Here is a 21,055-nt window from a genome sequence, read left to right as displayed (position 1 = left end):
TGCTTTGGTTTCCTTCAAGTTTATATTTCTAAAATAAAGATACCTTCTTCGATAACTTTAGGAAGTGCAATGTTTTTCCAAATAGTTTGTATCTTAACACAAATTACCTGAATTAACTGAAAAGTCAATAAAAATGAAGATATTTATGGCATTAGAATATTTCTATTCATTAGGAATTTATTTGGCATTGCTTAACCAATCTCCTTACCAAAAACAAGAGCTTCCACTACAAGAACTGCTAAGAAACTTTACTTCTCAGTGACCTCTAGTTATTAAAGACCATGAAAAGAATCACCTTAGAGACTAAAACCTGACCAATTTTACAGAGAGGGCAGTCCATCCAAATATGAACTAATCCAAATTGGCACTGTCATAGTCCAGCACATCAACATACAACGGTATTCTCTTGCCCACACAATCATTCTTTCCATTAACTGAGGAATTATAGAGGTTCTCCTTCCTGATCCCCATGAGTAACTATGCGAGAAAGCATGACTGTGATACATCATTAGTAATGACAATAAAATCCTTCAATTCTCAACTTCAAGGCCACCTCTTATGCCTGAAGGGCATGTTTCAGTGCACCATGTTATACAAACACACTCAGCATTTAGAAAATGTACAAATACATACCTTATGTATTTACTTAGATGAGCTCCTTCTTCTACCATGGTACCAGGCAGTTCATGTAAAGTCATCAACAGTTCAACCACAATCTCTGCTAAGTTATTATGAAATAAATTGTCAATTTGCTGCAACAAGAAAAATAGTATTTTAATAAGAAAAAAATATTTTAGCTAAAATGATTTAATATTTCTTTTCCTTCTGAGAAAACCTATTTACTCCTGCCTTGATTCTCTATTTGTTCATTTATCCATGACATACAATTTATTCTTAAATTAAGCCTGGTTAAGTCTTATCTATAGCAGTCACAGGTAGAACAATTTACTTTCCTACAGCATATAGAAAAAAAATTATGTTTTACTACTAGTTCTGACTAGTCTGCCTCTGGAGAAGATGGCTCCTCATAAACCATTAACAAAATATTTTAAGAGGGAAACATGACAGATACATGACAGAGAAACTCAGGGTTATATAATGAATGGTAAAAAAAATTTACTGCATTCTGAAAAAAATTATAATTCAGTCAACTGTCTGCCTGAAAGTTTCTATTGAATAGCTACTTGAAATCCTTGGGATAAAAACCTGGCTGGTTTGAATTCATTAAAATAATAATTTTGTATCTATAAACAAACTGTTTACATTTAGAGAACATAAAAATGTTTCTTTCTGGTCTGCTAAATGCTATAGAACTCAATTTACACATTTTAAATGGATACCTGTTTTCCTAAGCAGTTTTCATCCTTAAGCATGTCATAGACTTTAGAAGCCGTATCTCTCTGCTCCTCTACTTCACTCTTTCCATGGCTTTGATAGGCAAAATACGGAAGGATATTCACGAGCAACTTTGGAAAACAGTCTGCTAGAACCTGTCTCCAGTCTTTTTCGATCTTGTCAGCAAGTGACTTCACATCTTCAAACTGACTTCTAATCACCAAGTGTGGAACCAGAACTTTATAACAAGACCTACACAGGGTAAATAGATTTCCAAAATGTCCTTGAACTGGTATTTTTAAAGAACCTTGAGCATCATATAGCAAATACCATTCCTCTACTTTATAACAAAACTTACAATCATTGCTTAGCTACTGCTACACAAAAAAAAAATAAATCTTACCTGCATAAATATAATATACATGATGCTTAGAATACATTTCAAAAGTTCTCAATACATTACCTTACAACAAAATCCTGATGCATTACTACATTTAGAAATTTGGGACGCTTTGTCATAATTGTAAATAAAATCTAAATAATGCTTTCATATATAGCAAACTTACCTGTAGAATTCCGCAAGGCTAGCATAGTTCAGAAGAACATAAGGAAAAGCAGACAGGCTATATCCACTGTCATTTATTTTCAGCCACTCCATCACCAAATAGTCTAAATGTGACATCATGAAGTCTTCTATACTTTTATAGCCAAAAATGTCAGATACTTTTTTCAAAACCTGCACATGAATTAAGATTGCAAAAATAGCATACTGAGTACATGATACCATGGCAAACTGACAGCATTACACCTCCATGTGCACCCCTCCATCTTTTAATGAATACTTGCATAACTCAGCTACTATTAGCATGAGCAAGTTTTTTTATTATTTGTATTGCCACATCTCAGAACAGCGCAATCAAGGAATTTTGTGAAGTAGAGACTTTGTGTAAAAACAGAAGCAGTGAATAGAAAGAAATGATAAAAAGGAGAGAAAACATGCACTTAAAAAATGACTGGCATGAAAGCCAATCATTTCAGTATGCCCTTGTGAATTTCAAAACAGACACATACCATCCTCCAATACTTTGCATTTATTTTACATACTTTCCACATTGGAAAATTTGCTTCCACTGGGTAGAAAGATTTTTTTAAATGAAATCTGCAATCTTCAATGTATAAAAGTCTATTTGTATTTCAGATCTGTGCTTTGAACACACATGATTTACCACTAAAATTGGCTTTTATGATGTCATTATTTCTATGTAAGTAGTTAAATATAATTACAAATTCATTCGGTTATTTAAATACCACATTAGTGATACCCTTACAAAATTTAACAACTTTCGACACTGACAAAGCATTTTGTACTCATGCAATTTTAGCCTAACCTACATATAAAATGGAATTTTATACTTGCCTTTTTCACCAGGTGAGGTTCTAATCCATTCTCTTTCACAGACTGGCAAATGGCAAACAAAGCTTGCTTTTCACAGACTGGACTGCAGCACAGAACCATGGTTATAAGCATCAGCAAAACTGCTTTTCCATTATGCTGTTTGTCCAAAAGATCTTCAGGACTTGCATCACCCCTGACCTTCAATAAGAAATAATGAAGAACTTGGACAAACATTCTGTTAAAGTATTCTCCTAATTAATAAATGAGCATAAATAATTTAAAGTTAAGGGCACTGACATAAATACTGCTGAAAATCTTGCTTTATTTGCTTAAAAATTACTTCCCCCAGCTGCCTGCTTCACTCCTCAACCAGAAGTTGAGGAGTCAGGTGTCAGCACACCTGCCGACACCTCATACCCTCCAGTTCATATTATAATATCAGCAGTTTAAACAAATGCAACCCACTTAACAGAGAAATTATGGAGGCACAAGACAAGTCTCCTTTTTGCTACTCCCTGATGCATATAGGAAAGAACTGCCTTGCAATTCAAATGCAGGCATGGTGTTGACAAGTGATGAGTTTAAATAATATTAAGAAACTGCAATGAAAAGGCAGAAGCTGAGACAACACCAAACTGAGGTGACAGAAAAAGGAGCCAAGATAACATAGAAATAAGATGAGATGACAAAGAGCTGGAGGAAGCAGTTCTGAGAAAAAACACAATGACAGAGAGATGAAGCTTCAGCAGCAAGCCCACGCTACGAGACAGTGGGCAAAGGGAACAGAAAAAAATGCAGCAGAGAGATGACATGCAGATAGATGACAGCATGATAGAAAAAAAGAAAAATGTAGATGATGTAGATGACTTAGCAGGGTAGGAAGGAGGGAAGAGAAGTGAAAGACACTAAAAGAAAGATTAATAGTTAAAGAAATTCCACAGTAATATACCACAACATTGTATTTCCAGTCACTGCACTCAAGTCAAACTTTTCCTTCATTTCAAGTTTCTTCTGAATAGTTTAGTTTTTTAAGCATATCTTAAGTTTTGTGAAAACCACTGCTCTAATACCTTTAGAAACATGATCTTTCTGAAATTTACAAACCTGGTTTTATTCTATGTAAACACATAACTTAATTTACACTGCCTCTTATTCACTATTTGTATGTTGTCTAGATTATCCAAGCTACATTTTTCTATGATTCTTAAGTGTTACAGCACTGAAACCTGCAACAACAAGTAGTATGATTCAGAAGAGTAGTCTAGAACATATAGTGAAAAAATTTACAAACTTCTAATGTGGGTAAAACAGTGAGTTACTGGGTATGTAAGAAATTTCCTGACTACCACTTTGTTTCACCAGTTCAGATTACCAGAAGTCCAAAAGAATTAATGTTCTTGGAAAACTAAACACAAGCATGTTAAAAGTAATTTTATTCATAAAATTAAAATTAGGCAAAACTAATGACTAGATGTTGGTACCAGGTTTCTCATTCCTTCCTGAACTCTGAGATAGGCATTCTCAAAAGCCTTTTGCTGGAGCTTCAAGGGAAGAGGTTTTGACATTCCAGAAGAATCTCTCTGTTTCACATCTTGAAACAAACTTTAAAAAAAAGAACAATCATTATTAGCATAACATGTCTACACAGTTACTACATATTGTGCTTATCAAATAATAATATTCTGATTTTCTGAATATAATTATTTTTTTCTTAATTTTCTAATAGAGCAGTTTCCCTCCGCTCCCTTAAACATAATCAAGAATCTCTGTTGGGGTGAAATGGCAGAGAATCGTCTGAAAATACATAAAAGTTTCCCAATCTTTGCCAATGCAAGAAGGCAAACTTCAGTTGTCCATCATAATGGAACATTTCATGTCATGAAGTATGTTGAGAGTGTATTTGTTGAACAGATGTGTACATAAAAAGAGTTTCTCAAAGAAATTGCACATAAAGGCCCAACCCACTTTGCTCTTTGTAACAAATATGGGAACATCACAGTGAATCAAACCAAACATTACTCCAGCCATTCCTAAGTGACTATTAGCGTTTACCTAAGAAAGATCACCATATGCTTGCCTTGAAAGCATAATAATTCCTTGAATACAACATTTGATCACGGGTGACCTAGGCACACCATGAGTTAGAAGTGCTGACTGTATTTAGTATACTTCAATAATTTCCTCTTTCATTAATTTATTGCTTTTTGAACCACTGTAAATATTAAGACAGTTGAAGGTAGTAGAATAACACCGAGGGTAAGTTGTTCTACAAAGAAATAAACCACATTTTTTTGGAATCTTGAACCTGTTAGCTTCACTTGATGTCCCCTCGTCCTCAAACTGAAAAGACTGTCAATATTCACTTTGTTCTGATTTAGATTTTGTGGACTTATGTTATGCCTCCTGCAATTCAACTCTTTTTGTGCTGAAGGGCTTCATTTTATGCAACCGATAGTTGTGCATAAAGTGTTTCATACTTTTGAACATCTCTCCTCTACTCCTATTCCAGTTCAATTACACCCTTTTTGATGTATGGAGGAAGAACTACGTACAGTATTTAAAACATGAGATCCTTTGAAAAAGTTTTTATGCTATACAGTGTACCTAATCTCTTTTTAGAGGATAAACAACTATTTTCTATTCAAGTTTTGCATAATAAATTTAGTACAAAATTTGCTATCACATATAGTTTTATATACATATGTATGGTTTCTCTCTCTATATATACAGATCTCTCACATCACAGAGTAACTAAAAAGTAGATGAAGTTTGAACATTTACTGTTCAAAGCTGAACACAAAGTAACTTGGTACGTTTTTATATTCTGTCAAGATTAAAGTCCCAGAAGTACTGAAAAGTGCAGCTATGCAGAAGCCAAAGTGATACCTAGTAAGGTGAAATTAAGCATCATTTTTATAAACAGAAAAAATATCTACATTATCACCTGATAATTGACTTTGCAGCAAGAATGCGAACTTGATGGTGACTGTCTGCAAGGAAATGTGGGAAGGCATCATTCACAGGTAGATCTTCATTTCTCACATTAAGGATTGCCCAGTTGCAATGAGGATCGGCCTGAAGAAAATTAATATTGTGATTTAAAATCTACATTAGATGCAAAAGATCTTTAGACACTATTTTTAATTACATCTTAAGTAAATATTTAGCATGCTAATGAATGTCAGAAAATCTGGGATTACCTCAAGCAGGGCTTTCATGCAGTTTAAAAGGGCCACTCTTACTGATGCAGTGCACTTTCCTCCTTGAGATAAATGCCTAAAATAAGGAAAACTTGAATAAAGGAAAAAGCTGCCCACAATTTTGAAAAACAGCAAGTTAGCTTCTGCTGCTCACAGTTGATTACTTTGTACACGTTTGGGTCGATTTGACATTTTTATTGGTAATTGCAAACTATTCATTTTTGTTTGCTGAAGTTATCACTTGTAATAATTACTGATGAAACTCAGCGTAGAATCAGTCTTTGTTAATTCACAACAGTATAGGGTTTATTGTTTCAATACTGTCTTAAGGACAAATCTTTGCTACAGATATAACATGTCAGAAAATCCAGAAAGTTGAATTCTGGATAAAGATATCATAGTATACCAACAGCAAGACACAAACAGCACTACAGTCTTCAGACTGATAGCAAAGTTAAAAATTAAAAATCAAAAATTTTATGTCCAATAGACTTCTTCATTAGGTAACATACCAAAAGGCTCCAACAACTGTCAAAAATTGTCCTCTGGCACTCCCTGTCTCTTCAGCATGTGCATCGGACTGGGCCAACCCTACTGCTATAGGGAGCAAATTATTCAGAATTTCTTTACAAACTTCTTGATCTCGACGGTACAAAGAACACACGGTACTGTGAAAAAAAGAAAGAAAATCTTGAAACACTGAAAATCCACCAAATCCTCTAAAACAGATGCAAAACATGCTGAAGAGTTTCTCTCTTACGAAAGAGGCTTCAGAAGCATATCTGCATCCATTGCAGGCAAGACGTGTTCTTCAGTAGGGAGCTCCTTCAAAAGAACCAAGTACTGTGGAATAAAAAAAAAAACAAATGAAATAAAAAACCCAAACAAAACCAAAATGGAAAATGATACTTCGTAACTGGAAAATAATACTTAAGAAAATAAGTAGACAAAAAGAAAAATTAGGAAACCTTTTTAGTAACTCTTACACAAAATCATGCAACAAAGATACCTATTGTCAGTTATCGTGTGTTAGACTGGTCATGTTTTCATGCAAAGACTGTCACACAGTAATATAGATCATGAAATTTTTAGTTCTGGCAGTAAAAACATTTCCTTTGTAAACTAAAACATAGATCCTATTCTACTACAGAGACTGTTTTCAGTTATTTAACAAATAATTAATAATAAAGGCAAGATGTTATACTTCTTAACTCTTTATTTTCTGGCTTAAAAATTCTAACTGCTCTTTCCCTGACCACAGCACATTTCAAAAACACTAGAAGTAGCCATTTTAAGTCTTCTCAGGGAACTGACAACAGGAGAAAGACAATATGTAACTGACAAGACTTTACAAATTTAATAACAGTACAATTACAGAGGTCAGTCTGCTGTAAAAAAAGCTCACACTCACCATGTGCAGATGTAATGGCTTAGTGCTATCAAAGACACTGCCATCGGTAAGCATTAACAGCTTCTGCCGTATGTCAGAGGCTCGGAAGCTCACTGTCTGAATTTGGACTGTAGTTACAGAAATACATAGGAATCTCACAATTTCAAGGAGAAGTAAATCCTGCTTTGTCAACTGTTCCTCAGCTAATGGGCTCAAAGCACCTGAAAATGAGATTTCCGTGTAAGAAGTGTTTCTCCAAGGACAACAGAAAAGGTGGTAATATTTTAGGTCTTTACAAAACTAGTAAGTTCTCAAAACAGATAGAGGACAAGCACCTTTACGTTTATTTGTTATTGAGCAGTAGTGCATCCGTAACAGCTAAAGTGTGTTTCCCACTTCTATAAAGGCCCTCTCTAACACAGGTTTTAAATTTATGTGGTCATACACACAGCTGATTTCTCCATCAAGGTTGAAATGAATTCTGTAGAACCATCCACGACTGTGTTCTTTTGTACTGTTAATTATTTCTTAGGATATATTTTAAATTACAGATTCCCCAAAATTGAAATGATGACAATTACTATGTTAATATCTTAATATCCCATGTTAATAACCTAAACAAGATAGTCAGACATGTAATTTTCCTGTCACATTTCGGACTCCTCTAAATTCCAGCAATTGTCAGCTTTACTTATTAGAATATTATCTGGATAAGATACTTATAAAGACATTTATTCAACATGACAAGAAAACAGACCAGTTACTGTTTGTGACAGTAATATAACACCCAGATTTCCTTCTCAGTCAACAATAAAAAGACATAGTCCTGGTTAAACATTAAGATACACAGCATTTTAACCAAGAATGTAAAACGAAAGAGAGCATCAGTACTTGTAGCTCGTAACAGAAATAGACTGATAGATTCATGCTCCTGCCCCTCTGAAGGTCCAGAAATATTAAAAAACTGACCATGTCAAGAATTACTCTTCAGGAAAAGGAGAAAAATTAAACAGCCCTACTTTTAAGAAAATGCAGCACAGTCTCATAAGAGACGGGTATTCTATAAACATTTTTTCTTGTCTCTTCTTTGCCAAAACTTTGCCTGGCTTGAAAAAGTTAGCTACCTTCTCTTCTTGCATTTTACTACTTATAAAATAAAAAATAAATTCCTCCTTTCTAAAGGAGCTAGAACACTTCATTAACATCTTTAAAACACTGATGAGAATTAATTGCTTAGGAAGTACCTGGTTCAACCATTACCTGTTTCAACTACTAATACAGCATGATTTTGTATCTTACTATCTTTCAAGCAAAGAGCAATTTGTAAAATCAAGCTTTTGCAAGTAGTTTTGGACGTAGAGAAGACTTACCTGTTACAGTTTGCATATCACCAGATTCATTTGTATCACTGATGTCAGTCACTGAATGATTACCGAATAGATCATCAGATACCTGGTTATCTACCTCCAGTATACTCTCCTCAGGATCGTTCCTGAGATCCACTTCTCCCAGTACACTTGGTTTTCCAGTAGCTGTCATCTGATAAAAACACATCCTTTTAAAGTTGGCTTTTAAAGACAGAAGAAACACCGCAGACACAGCACAAGAAGAGACATTACAGTTCCTCAGTAAACTGGAATAGGTGATGACAGTAAGAGCTACATGAAATTGCTGAATTTCATCCTTTGGGGTAAACCTGTCATCTGCACATATGAACCATCTGAACTATTTTCTTCAGGATATAAGCTTCCTTAGACAGATACTAATCTCTGTGTTATTTCTTTTAAAACAGTTCTCTCTACAAGACCCACAAACTTCTCATCATGCTTCATTATTACAGAGAAATGAAAAGGCATGTGACTTTTTTGGGAACACACTAATTACTACTTTCCCTACCAGATGACAAGTTAACAGAAGGTAAAACTCTCAGCTCTTCCTCATCTACAAAAACAAAGGAATTTGCCCACCTGGACCTGACTACAAGAAATGTGCCAAAAAGAGAAGTTTTAAGTGAAGTGCCACACTACTACTTTTCCCAGTGAGCCATTTACAGTTAAATACTCACATAATAAACACCAAAAAAAAAAACCTTCAAAAGTGCATTAAAGTTAAACATCATGTGTTATAGAATTTTTTGTATATACTTCTACTGTAATGAAGTATTAAAAAAATGAAAAATAGCATAATTTTGTTTTTTAATGTGAACTAGAATGCTAACCTTAATCACATGTTATCCATCTGCTCTCTTTTTTTCCCTAAGCTGTGTTCCATTGCTAAAGAAAAACGTTCCCAGTTAGGGATTCTCTATAAAACTCAATGTATTTTGATTTTTTTCAATAATAGGTATCTTGCTTGGTTTGCCTCCAAATTACTGTGCTGTAAAAACAATCCTCTCATAGAAGAACACTGTATTTAGAAATAGACAGAATGTACTTACGAGAATTTTGCAAATATCTATGAGATCGTTCATAAATTTTGATGTTAACAAGCGCAGGAATATATTAGACAATATCTTATTAGCACTGTTCTGTAAGAAAGCAAGATGTACAGATAGGCTAATTAATTTTTATCCAGGAGCCATATGTATGATATTTAACTTTGTGATCTCATTAATAAACAAAGAAATATAAACTCCTTTATAAACTTTACCTTGGTACAATTGCACAAACATTTTGTACACTGCATTATCAAAGTCCTCAGTGAGTTGATCTGGTTATCTTCATTTAGTTTGTTTTTTGACTGAGAAATGCTTTCTCCAGCATAGTGAATAAGAGACTAGTAAAAATACAACATGGTTAAAAAACCTCAGTCAAATTCCTTTGTACATTTGCACATACACCACACACATAAAGACAAAAGGATATGATTCTCATTCATACAGCTTTGATATTCAGAGTGTGCATCAAAATTGAGTTCAGACTTTTTTCCATGATTTTTGTTTCGCTCATTTTGCTCCAGAAGAGACAAAAACATGTCCTAGACCTGCTTGAAACACTAATATTTTCATCACAAAAGAAAAATTTAGCATATCTCCAAAATGTGTAAGTCTGGGATTTCCTGTTTAAGCAAGAAACCACCTCAGGTAGTATAACAATAATAATAGCAGCAATAGCTGTCTTCATACTGGCTTGAATCACCAAACTATCTTAAATTCCTGCATAAAAGACCTAGAAATAAAAGGACTCATTATCCTATAAGTAGTCCTTTGTCTACATGTCCATGATTATTCCATTTTTTTAAAAGGTGTGACTCGGAAATGTATCAATATTTAGAATAATCTGCACTGCAAAACCGGCGTACCAGTACACTGACAATTTCAGTGACTCCTCTCTTTCAGAAACAGTAATACATTTAAACCTCTCTAAATTGCCTTTTTCTAAGCAGTAATCAATGCTCTGAAAATGTGTCAACATGAACAGAATTTTAAGAATTAATTTATATTTAATGGTTTATTTTATTTTTAATAGCTCCCAAATGCATTACTGCTTACCTTAGCATTCTGGAACAACTCTGATTTACAGGCATCCTCTTCTTTAAATATACCAGTGTAGCAATAGCAACCAAGAACACCAACCAGGAGACTGACACATCGGACAAGGTGTTCAGCAGAAAGAACCTTAGACTAAATCAAATACACAGTATAAATACCAGTGGTTTATCACCACAAAACATAGAATTATTTAGTCTTTTTTAAACACTTTATATACGAAGATTTGCATCCTAGTGTTTTGCGTGGCAGCTGCCTCAGCTCCTGAAAAAGTTCTTTCAGCTCTTCACGTTATAATACTAGCTGTATGTCCCATGGTCCTTAGGCCTCCATCCTTCAAACCACTTCTAATTCCCTCTCTCCTTTAGATTCCATCATGGCAATACTTCCAAGCTCTTAGTATGCACTCTGTTTATCTATTTCACCTTCTGCAAGGACACAAGACAGTACGAGCAGGTCAGGAACTGGATCACAGGATAGTTCAGACTCAGCAGGTCTCTGGTCCAACCTCCTGCATACAGCAGGGTCAGATTAAGGTCACAACAGGTTACTCAAGGCCTGATCCAGTCAGGGCTTGAAAACCTCAGAGGATGCAGACTGCACAACCTCTCAGGCGAAGCAACCTGTGCCACCGACTGACTGTCCTCACACAGACAGAATTCTGTCTCACCTTCCTATTGCAGGAAGCACTGTGTATGAAGAGCATGGCTCTGTCTTTTAGACAATCTTACGGGAACTGGTAGGCTTCCCCAAAAGCCACTTCTGCTGCAGGCTGAACAAGCCCAGTTTCCTCTGTCTTCCCTCACAGGGCCAAGTGCTGGAGCTCCCACCATCTCAGTGGCCTCCACTGAAGGCATTCCATGTCTGTTTTGTACTGGAAGGCCCAAAACTGGGTGCAGTATTTCTGATGCCATCTAAAGGTAAAGAGTAGAGGGGGATAACCAGTTCCCTTGAGCAATGGCTCTACTCTTTCTCATGTAGCCCACATTTGCAGCTTTCTTTACAATTACTCCTTTAGAGAGCTGCATCTTTTTACAAAACCTATTTAAGAACTCTATGTCTCAGGCTAATTCGGCTGAAAACTGGAAAAAACTTGCAGCATTACAGGGGCACAGAAGTCGAAACCAACATCACAAAAGCAGGGTAACTGATTTATGTGGCAACTTTGCACATGCTTACACTTTGATACAGCTACTACATACTTACTCATGCTTATGAAAACTATGGATATTTTGTGAATTATGTAAATAAATACAGACTTCTCTATTTTGTATTACTGGATACAATTTTTAAATGTTTTTGGTTCATTATTAATAGCAGAAGGAATGAAAATCCATACACTTTGCTTTGAAAATATATTGTTTGGGAGCACACATGTAAGGATGTAACAGTAATTTCTAACTTACCTTAGGAGCACAACTGCTTAAAAGCTTTTCTGACATTGCTAAAAGGCAGTTCTCCAGTGTTTCCCTAAGATTTTGGTTGATGGCAAGTCTTGAACCAGTCACATTTTTATCTGCAACATCTACTGCAAAGTTAGTGAAAATATCCATTTCGTCAAATGTTGTCTGCAGGTACAGCTCTTCGACATCAGAAAAACTGTTTTCTTCTTTACCCTGCACATGTTGCTCACTTGAAGAAGAGATATAGTTTTTACTTTAGCAGCCAGTATACAACTTACAGGTCTTTAAAAGTACTATTTAAATAGAAGAAATAAACAAAAGCAAAATAATTTATCTTTTTGTGCTTCCAAACGCTGGTTGACCTTTAATTTCTGACATGACTTTCACTGCGGAATGGACGCTACCATTTTAGCTCTAACTCAACTGCAAGGAAACATGAAGCCTGCAAACAGATCATATCTCCTACTGCAGTTCATATGGCAGCATCTTTTTTGTGTTAAGATCGCTGACCTCAATCTACTTTACACAGCTGGAGCAGAAATTCATAAAACCCCTAAAAGCAATATTTTTAACTTCCAGTAGGAAAGTCTTATCCTGCATTAGAACAATTGATACACATTTTACTTTCATTAAGAGGAAACTAGACATAGTCCAAAAGCTTGAACATATACATCAGTGAAACACGCAGCAGCATTCCTAGCTTAAGTATCTATAATGATTAATTTAAAAACATACCATCTAGCATCATTTTGGAAGAAGTTCATAGCAGCTCTACAGTTCTTCATTGTGAGACTCACAAGAATTTTTTGTAATACAAGATGAGGAAAATCACTGTAAAGAAAGAAAATGTTTTTATATTGTCTTGCAATCAGACAAGCTCTTAGGATTCCTGAAGTGCATCAAACATTAGGCAGATTAACAGTTTTCCTGAAGAAAAACCTAAATTTACACTGAATATTTCTAACACACATGTACCTGAAATTATATAGACAGATATTAAGTCCCCAGAATGACATTCTACAGTAAGCTTAAAAACCCCATAAACTCTACAGAAACATTAACGTAATAGAATTCTGCATTAACGTAATACACTTTTCCCTGCGTGGTCTTCTGTGTTATAGGGTGAGCTTACACATAAAATTATGCCCCAAAGACTTTACCTGCAGAGTACAGGAGGCAATTCTGCACATTCTTCTATCTCTTCCTCCAAACTGCAGGACAGGACCCATTTCATTATTGCCTCCCTTAATGCGGAATCCAGATTTCTTTCAGAATTATGTTCTATTCCTGTGTCCAAATTTTCTGGCACTGAATAGGCAGACATCACTAATGATAAACAACATACAGAAGAACTGTAACAAAAATGGAACAGGATTTGTGAGAAACAATGTGGTATTTGTTGATCAGCACTCTAAAGCAAAGTCAGTATTTCTGACATTTATTTCAGAATAAAAATTTAGAAGAAAACATACTTTTTAACTTCAAAAAATCAACAGATCTGCCAGTCAGATTTTAAATTTTTAGTCCATTTTAAATGTGAAGATGCTTGCCTTTCCTCTTCTGCCTCTTGCTTTCAAACTTACATACTTATGGTCACTTCAAATGCTTAAAAGACAAATGTTTGCATTTCTTAAACAGAAATAGAGCCACAACATCGATAATATTGAGTAACACAGTGATTTTGGTTGCACAATAAAGAGGAATGTGAATCAGATCCAAAACACTACCCTTACTTTCATTTTACCTTGAAGGCTTGCATGCAGGTCCTGAAAAGATCTTCCAGAGTTCTTTATCTGTTACGACAAGGTTTCCTCGAATCATAGCTCCAAGCAGCCCAAAGCTCTCCACTTCGATTTGCTGGAAGTTTACGCTGCGAATGACGAGAGTCCAAATCTTTGCCCAGGTTCTCTGGAGCTCCAGCTTGTGGGTGCTTTTCAAATAAGTTTTCTGGTTTTGGCACAAAGCTACCTCTGTGAGACACTTAAGCACGTATGGGGTCCTCTCTCCTCGGCGCTGCTGAGGCAGTAACTGGTGAAGTACATTGAGTAAGGGAGGTAGCTCACTGCTAGGAAGACTCATGGGATACTTTGATATTAATTGAATTGTAATCTGTAACCTTGAAAATACAAAGTGAAGCAATTAAGCAAACATACATAAATTTGCATTTTCAGCAGTAAATTAACAAAGCCTTCTCCAAAAGCCATTTCATGTTTATACTTTCCAGTACTGAGCTGATTTCTTTACTATCGAAATATAAAGATTCAATATTTCTACCATTTTCACTTGTAAAGTCTGCTCATCTAGCCTCACTATCACTAATAATTTCTTACAACTGACTTCATTGATTTTTGATTTCTTACAAGCCAACTTCACACACTTCTGACCACAAGCAAGGAAATTTTCAGGCCAAAAAAAATATTTTTCTCCTTCTTCTGGACTAGCCTGTTGTAAACTCTGACACAGAGAAGGACCTCAAACGTGAAATTACATGAACAGGAAAACATTACAGCAACATCTCTGCAGACAGGAAAATAAAAAGATGTTTAGCTGGGGATGGTAAGCTGGAAGGGTTTAGTTTATATCAATGGTTGCAGCTAGAGTCAAAAACATGGTGGGATTCTTGGGGCTGTCCTGTGCAGGGCCAGGAGTTCGGCCCTTCTGGGTCCCTTCCAAACTCAGGATATTCGATGATTCTATGAAATTACAGTACCTGCAGTATTTCCTGGCCATTGGCACCTCCACACAGAATAGCATGTTAACTTCTCAGCTGGATCCTAAACAGCCATTTTGCCCCAATACTGCAAGCAGTAAACACACACTCACACAAACCTGCCACCCCAGTGCAGGAACCAATCCATAAGCAGCTATGCTGCTCTGGTATCTTGCACTGCAGTTTCCAAGAAAAGTCAGAAAGACAGAGAGGAACAGTAACAGCAAAAAACATCCAGTGTAATCTATTTCAGCTAAACAATCAACATGCCTGGGCTTAGGGCTACAACTGGTTGGTTCTGGAAAAGTCCATCTTTGGTCTTTTAATAGTAACTTGACTCCTTGCTACACTCACTGCTACAGTCCTCCTGCAACAGTCAGCAAAACATGAAGCTATACCTCCAGTTCATGGGAAGCAAAATACTCCTCAATCAAAGTCCAAGGTAAAAAGCCAGGCCTTGCAACAGTTTTCAGGTCAGGTATTACAGAAAACTGCATGAACTAGTCCAAAATGGCCAAACTGTTAACAGCTGCTATGCTATAACACAGCCAGATTAAGACAGCAGTAAATATCATGTTTATTTCCTAATACTCATAAAGCAAAAGTACCAAGACCAGTACTCACTGCTTTCCAAATACTGTGAGAATCTAAGTTCAGCACTTAGATATATGATTACAGCATGTGCAGACACCCAACTTGAACGCACAACATATTCAGGAGAATGTTAAATGTAAAAAGATGTCTGGAGTGATACTTCGTTCATGTAAAGATGTTATTACCAAGGTATGACATCAAAATCCTTCTGGGATATTTGCATGTTGTCTCGAATGACCTCCCAGCCCAGTTCGATCCTCCTGCGCTTGTTTGGTACTGTGTCCTCACTGGGCTCTCTTTGTGTAACGGCATAGGACTGGGTAATTTCAAGGACTTTGGTATCCTCTGTAAAAACCTTTTATTAAGAGAAATTTAAAAGTATACAAATGAAAAAAAAAAAAGCAGTATTTGCGAGAAAACTGAAATGCCAACCTAAATTAGTCCATTCTTTACTGTGTATAAAGCCTTCTAAGAGGGAACCAGAATTATTATTTATTATTCCTTACTATAACAAGACCTCTGCTTATAGCCTAGCAAGAAACACTAGTGAAATCCAGCATACTACACTTCTAAGCTGTACAAAATTAACAACGAAACACAATAAAACACAGATATGAATACTTCAGTAAATTATTCTGAGGAATAATTAAGTCATATTACTTTAAAAAGCAAAACATACAACTCAGTAATTACATAGTCAAGTTTATATTAAAAAGTTACCTGATGACAAATATCAGCCATTAACTCAATTAAATTTTCCTTTACAGCAATATTACGTGAGCCTGAAGAATACCTTCCTCTACTACTGATGAGATTTATTTCATTCACCAGAAGATCATACAGGTTATGCAAGATACTTTGCCATTTTGTAAAGTCATACGCACCTGTATATGCAAAAACAATGAAAACATAATGTGTATCACCCACTCAGTATGTAAACCTACCTAGGCAGTGCAAAATACAGCCAAAATCAGAGTAAAGCATATAAAGTTCAACAAATATAGGCCTGCAAAGCAAGTTCTATAATGGAGAATGGACAAAATTAAAAAGTGAAAAAGAGAGAACTTAATCAGCACATACAAGTAATTAAGTTAGGAATTATGTTTCTAGTAAACAATTCTTCATCTAACTGGAAAAAATGCAGTGAAATGCAACGGATAGATTTGTACAAAGTACAAAAAAAATCCTTACAAAAAGTATGCGAGAACTGAAATAGGCCACGACAAACACAATTACTGAGTGATATTCTCTGAGCAGTTTTACAGTATAAGGCACACTTAATTGAGAGTAGTAATTTCTGGTCTTAAATAGACCTGGTAAGATACCAAAATATGTGGCAATCTAAACTCAATCTAAATAATTATTTCCCTTCCCCAAAGACTTAGTGTTTTGATTTAGCAAATAAAATCACCTTTTGACTAAAAAAAAACCCCAACTCCCCCCCCCCCCGAGTTTTAAAGGGCTTAACACAACTAATATTCTTAGTGCATAAAATTTGAAAACCCTTTTTCATTTTCACTCAGTATTAACCTATGGCATAAAACTACTGACAGATAATCATCACTTCCATCAATGTTTCCAAGACTCAGTATCAAAATTCAGAGTTGGTACAGTAAATTCAACAACGACATACAGCAATAGAAAAAAAAAAAGGAGCTTTTTATTGTACCTCTTCCCTGAGTTTTTGCACCCTTTGGATGATGAATATGAACTTGGAGACGAAATAACTCAATTATTGATTCCCTCAGGGAATCCTTTGGTCTATAGTGAGTCCATATGTAAAGCAACGTAGGCAAAATTTCTTCCCCTGCTTTACAAATCCGTAGGCGACAGTTGTCAGCAAACTTATTGCAGAAGATATTCATTGCTCCAACAATATGATCCAGGCCTGCACTGTTCTTCTCCTGTCTGTAACAAAAATCAAACATGTACATTTCCAAAAGAAACAATCTAATTTTTTTCATAAGAACTGTTTAAATGTAAATACTAGCGAGTAATTACATATTATTTGCCTAATATATGCAGAAGTTATTAGTTTTTTAAAGAAGTTACTAAATTGGCATTTAAAGAGAGAACAAAATATATCTAAAGAAGTATTACCTGTTATTACTCAAGTCCAATCCCAAAGACTTAAAATTACTTATTTTCTAAAAGTAGGTATTAGCATACAAAAGGAGCACTTGCAACATACCTTGCAGACTGCATCGCTTTTGAAAAGAAGATAAGCATATCAGAACTCAACCCATCAGTTTGGAAGCAGTACCCCCTCATAAGTGTGTGAATTATCCTAGCCACCAAGACTCTACTAATATTTCCAGAAGGTTTGAGGTATAATTGGCTATACAGGATCAGCAACTCTGCAAATGTATTAAAAAAATACACAAATATATAAAAACATATATATTATAGAGGATTACATAAAAAAAACCTTGATGAAAAATAATGCAATAAAGATATAGCAACCACCACTGTGTAGTTAGGAGTTGGAATCTATGTTTTTACTTTCAACTGCACCAGACCTCTGATTTTATAAACAGAAATCTGACTTCCACATTGTACCCCAAGAGTTATAAGCAAGCATTAAGGTGGAATCACTAAAAAAGGTTATGGTAACCTTTACAAAGCTCATATATCTCTCATTTAATAAAAGCGACTTGTTCCCTTCAATGGATTAAAGGCTCTCTTCCTTTAGATTTATAGTCTTCAGTTCTGCCTCACTCCTGTAACTAAATTACACTGTGCCCCTTATGATCTAATGTAAAAATTTCTTCTGTCATGCTTCCAGCTGCTGTCCATACACAGAATCCATGTTCCTAACTTCCATGTTCCTAAACAAACTAACCACCACATTGCAACCCCCATAGGTTCCTGGCTTCTTGCCTCATTCCCTACCCATTTAGGCTCAATTCTACCTAAGTACCCAGTTCTTGTTTCCTGTTTATTGCTCTGAACTCCAGCTTCCAGCCTCCTTGTCTTTGCTTTCTGTTCCAACGGGGAGGCTGACAGCATTCCTAGTCTCAGGCAGTGCTCCCACACAGTTCCAGCTTTCCCTTCAACCTTCAACTTCCAGCTCTATCTCCACAGCCAAATTGTACCAACTTCTTTAACTTCAGAGATCTCATCCTCAGGCTCTTTAATTACCCAGCCACATAGAATCATAGAAGGATTTAGGTTGGAAGAGGCCACAAAGATCACCTAGTTTCAACACCCCTGCCATGGGCAGGGACACTTTTCACTAGACCAGATTGCTCACAGCTCCATCCAACCTGGCCTTGAACTCTTCCAGGAACCTCCCACCCTGAATGATTCCATTTCAGTCGCTTTGCTTTGCCAGCCTTCAGCAGGGTTTTTTTGCCTCCCTTTTCACTCCCAGCATCACCAGATCCCTCTTCCGAGTTCTTTGCAGGCTTATTTCTATTCTGTAGTTAAGCCACTCTCTTCAAGCTGCAGAGCAGAGCATTTTCTCATAAAATGCTTTTCAGAAATCCAAACTCTGACTTCAAAGCACTCCACTACAGACAGTACTTCCAAATTTTCTCCACAATTGTGCAGGCAACATCCAACAAACTAGACTATAAAACTTCTAATACCCTTTCTGCTTTTCAAAATACTATCAACAAATGTAAAAAGGTGAGTTGAGAGGTCAGTAGATGTCAGATAATTCAGAATACACAAACATTCTTCTTCATGCTAAATAAATGAACTATCAAATTGGAGTCAAATCCAATGCTCTGAAAAGTGAAAAACTATCTGTGCATTTCCACTCAGTTCAGGTTGCATGCTCTATCATTATGCAACTTTTACATCTGTTTTTTGCTATTTACATCTTAAGCTTTATAGTTTTTCTTTACATATGACGTACGTATAAGAACATCAATTCAATTTTTTTTAGGACCTTCATGAGCCATCAAAACTCAGATAATAAAACATAATAGTAATACATTAACTATATCAAACCTATACCAGTCAGTTCCTAATAATTTGCAGACAACTGCACACTAACACTAGCTTTACTGAGGTTTTCTCCAGCACACACATTCCGTGGATTTCCTATAGGTGTTAAGCCCCGTGCAGACCATGCAGACATAGCCTGACTGTATATAAATGCAGCAAACAATAAACAGTATGCAGAAAGAAAAAAAAAATCAATTCCTAATCTTTGTTGCTTTGTTTATTTCAACTGTAAGCCTTCAAGGCTGACACTGCTTTACTCCATATTTTGGGTAGGATCTCACACCACAGGGCCTCAACCAAATTAAAATGCATCTAAACACGTTTCTGTAGTAGGAAAAGACATTTCTAAGTAGGTTTAAAAATGTTACCTGACCACTGCTGCTGGGATATCTCACACCAGTATTTCCTTACTGAGAGGATGTCTTTTAGGAGTATGTTACTACAGTCAGAACCATATGCAGCACAACTTGTCGGATCTCTTATAATTTCCATGACATAAATCAAAAGTTCCTGACATTTCAGCCTGGGTCCTCCTACATGAAGAAACAACATGAGACTGCTTAATTAACCCAAATTAACCCAAATAAATCTGTAATTGTTTGTAAATGTTATCTAATAAAAAAGAAAAAAAACCAACCCATGGTTTTTTGGGTTGTTTTTTTATGAGAAAAAATGAGAAAATATATCAGTTATAGACAAATTGAATAATTAGAAAAAGGAACTGTGAACATCAACAAGGACAGAGAAGGAGCACAAAGGACTGATTCACATTAAGATATTTAAATAGTAAACATCTGTAAGAGAGCAAGATGAACCCTACACTAGCAACTAGTAAAAATTCAAAGTTGAAAGCAAAGTAGTAAACTAAAACAGTAACTCTATATGATAATACAAATTACTGACTTTTATTAGCACATCTGATGAAGTATTTGACCAGGCTTCCAACTTCTTGTATCTTTTTCTGTCTCATAGTTTGGGTTGAAGCAGATGCATTCGGTTTTGTCTGCTGCAGGTTTTTAATTTCCTTCTGAAAATATTTCTGCAAGACACTTCAAAAATAAAAAGAGATATTAACCAAGGATCTGCTCATTTATGACTGAAGTAAAATAGGTAAATGCTGTTTTAGTCTAAAATGCCAGTTCCTGTTCTTCTCACAATTCTAATTATCAAAGATTAAAACCAACTGATATATATTACAATCCAAGCATGACAGAAATAGTCTATAAAAGGACCTGTAAGTTTTGAAGATAATCCAGAAGTAACTCAAATAGGAACCAAACTTTCCTTTAAACTTTGCATCATGATAAACATACAATTTAAAATCAGTAAAAAAACCCAAAGCTGTCTTTTTATTTATGCTGCAACATTATACAGCAAAATAATAAGAAATAGTTACCATTGTTTTTATTGAGGAAACCTTTTAAGTCCTATTTCTCCATGATCTAAAGTTAATATATGGATTATATTTTAGATCTATGAATAGATTAGATTTTTCACTGGCTTTGTCACTGGCAATTACTACAGATTTTCGGGCCTACCATTTGTATTCAGTTTAGAGTTTCTATTTTTGTATTCCTCCTGTGTAT

General features: G+C 35.5%; 1 protein-coding gene across 3 annotated transcripts in view; it reads right to left on the bottom strand.

Moving 5' to 3' along the window:
- Positions 1–21,055, bottom strand: part of ATM (ATM serine/threonine kinase) — a 65,383-nt gene that overhangs the window by 41,605 nt on the left and 2,723 nt on the right. For all 3 annotated transcript variants that reach the window (XR_010428258.1, XM_064645233.1, XM_064645234.1), the window contains exons 4-27: positions 20,373–20,518; positions 19,838–20,002; positions 17,707–17,872; positions 17,185–17,423; positions 16,236–16,399; positions 15,701–15,870; positions 13,956–14,327; positions 13,372–13,563; positions 12,947–13,042; positions 12,215–12,440; positions 10,812–10,943; positions 9,971–10,096; positions 9,759–9,848; positions 8,692–8,860; positions 7,343–7,542; positions 6,692–6,774; positions 6,444–6,599; positions 5,932–6,007; positions 5,676–5,806; positions 4,213–4,333; positions 2,753–2,929; positions 1,902–2,071; positions 1,341–1,587; positions 634–752 (exon numbers count right to left, since the gene is read on the bottom strand). Coding sequence is in view for 2 of the 3 variants with exons in the window: in XM_064645233.1 (XP_064501303.1) it covers positions 634–752; positions 1,341–1,587; positions 1,902–2,071; positions 2,753–2,929; positions 4,213–4,333; positions 5,676–5,806; positions 5,932–6,007; positions 6,444–6,599; positions 6,692–6,774; positions 7,343–7,542; positions 8,692–8,860; positions 9,759–9,848; positions 9,971–10,096; positions 10,812–10,943; positions 12,215–12,440; positions 12,947–13,042; positions 13,372–13,563; positions 13,956–14,327; positions 15,701–15,870; positions 16,236–16,399; positions 17,185–17,423; positions 17,707–17,872; positions 19,838–20,002; positions 20,373–20,518 (3,933 nt within the window). In the remaining variant the exon portion in view is untranslated. The remainder of the gene's footprint in view (positions 1–633; positions 753–1,340; positions 1,588–1,901; positions 2,072–2,752; positions 2,930–4,212; positions 4,334–5,675; positions 5,807–5,931; positions 6,008–6,443; positions 6,600–6,691; positions 6,775–7,342; positions 7,543–8,691; positions 8,861–9,758; positions 9,849–9,970; positions 10,097–10,811; positions 10,944–12,214; positions 12,441–12,946; positions 13,043–13,371; positions 13,564–13,955; positions 14,328–15,700; positions 15,871–16,235; positions 16,400–17,184; positions 17,424–17,706; positions 17,873–19,837; positions 20,003–20,372; positions 20,519–21,055) is intronic.

The sequence above is a fragment of the Pseudopipra pipra genome, chromosome 2 (assembly GCF_036250125.1).
Source record: "Pseudopipra pipra isolate bDixPip1 chromosome 2, bDixPip1.hap1, whole genome shotgun sequence".
In the NCBI taxonomy this organism is placed as follows: Eukaryota; Metazoa; Chordata; class Aves; order Passeriformes; family Pipridae; genus Pseudopipra; species Pseudopipra pipra.
This window is presented reverse-complemented; position numbering and strand designations above follow the sequence as displayed.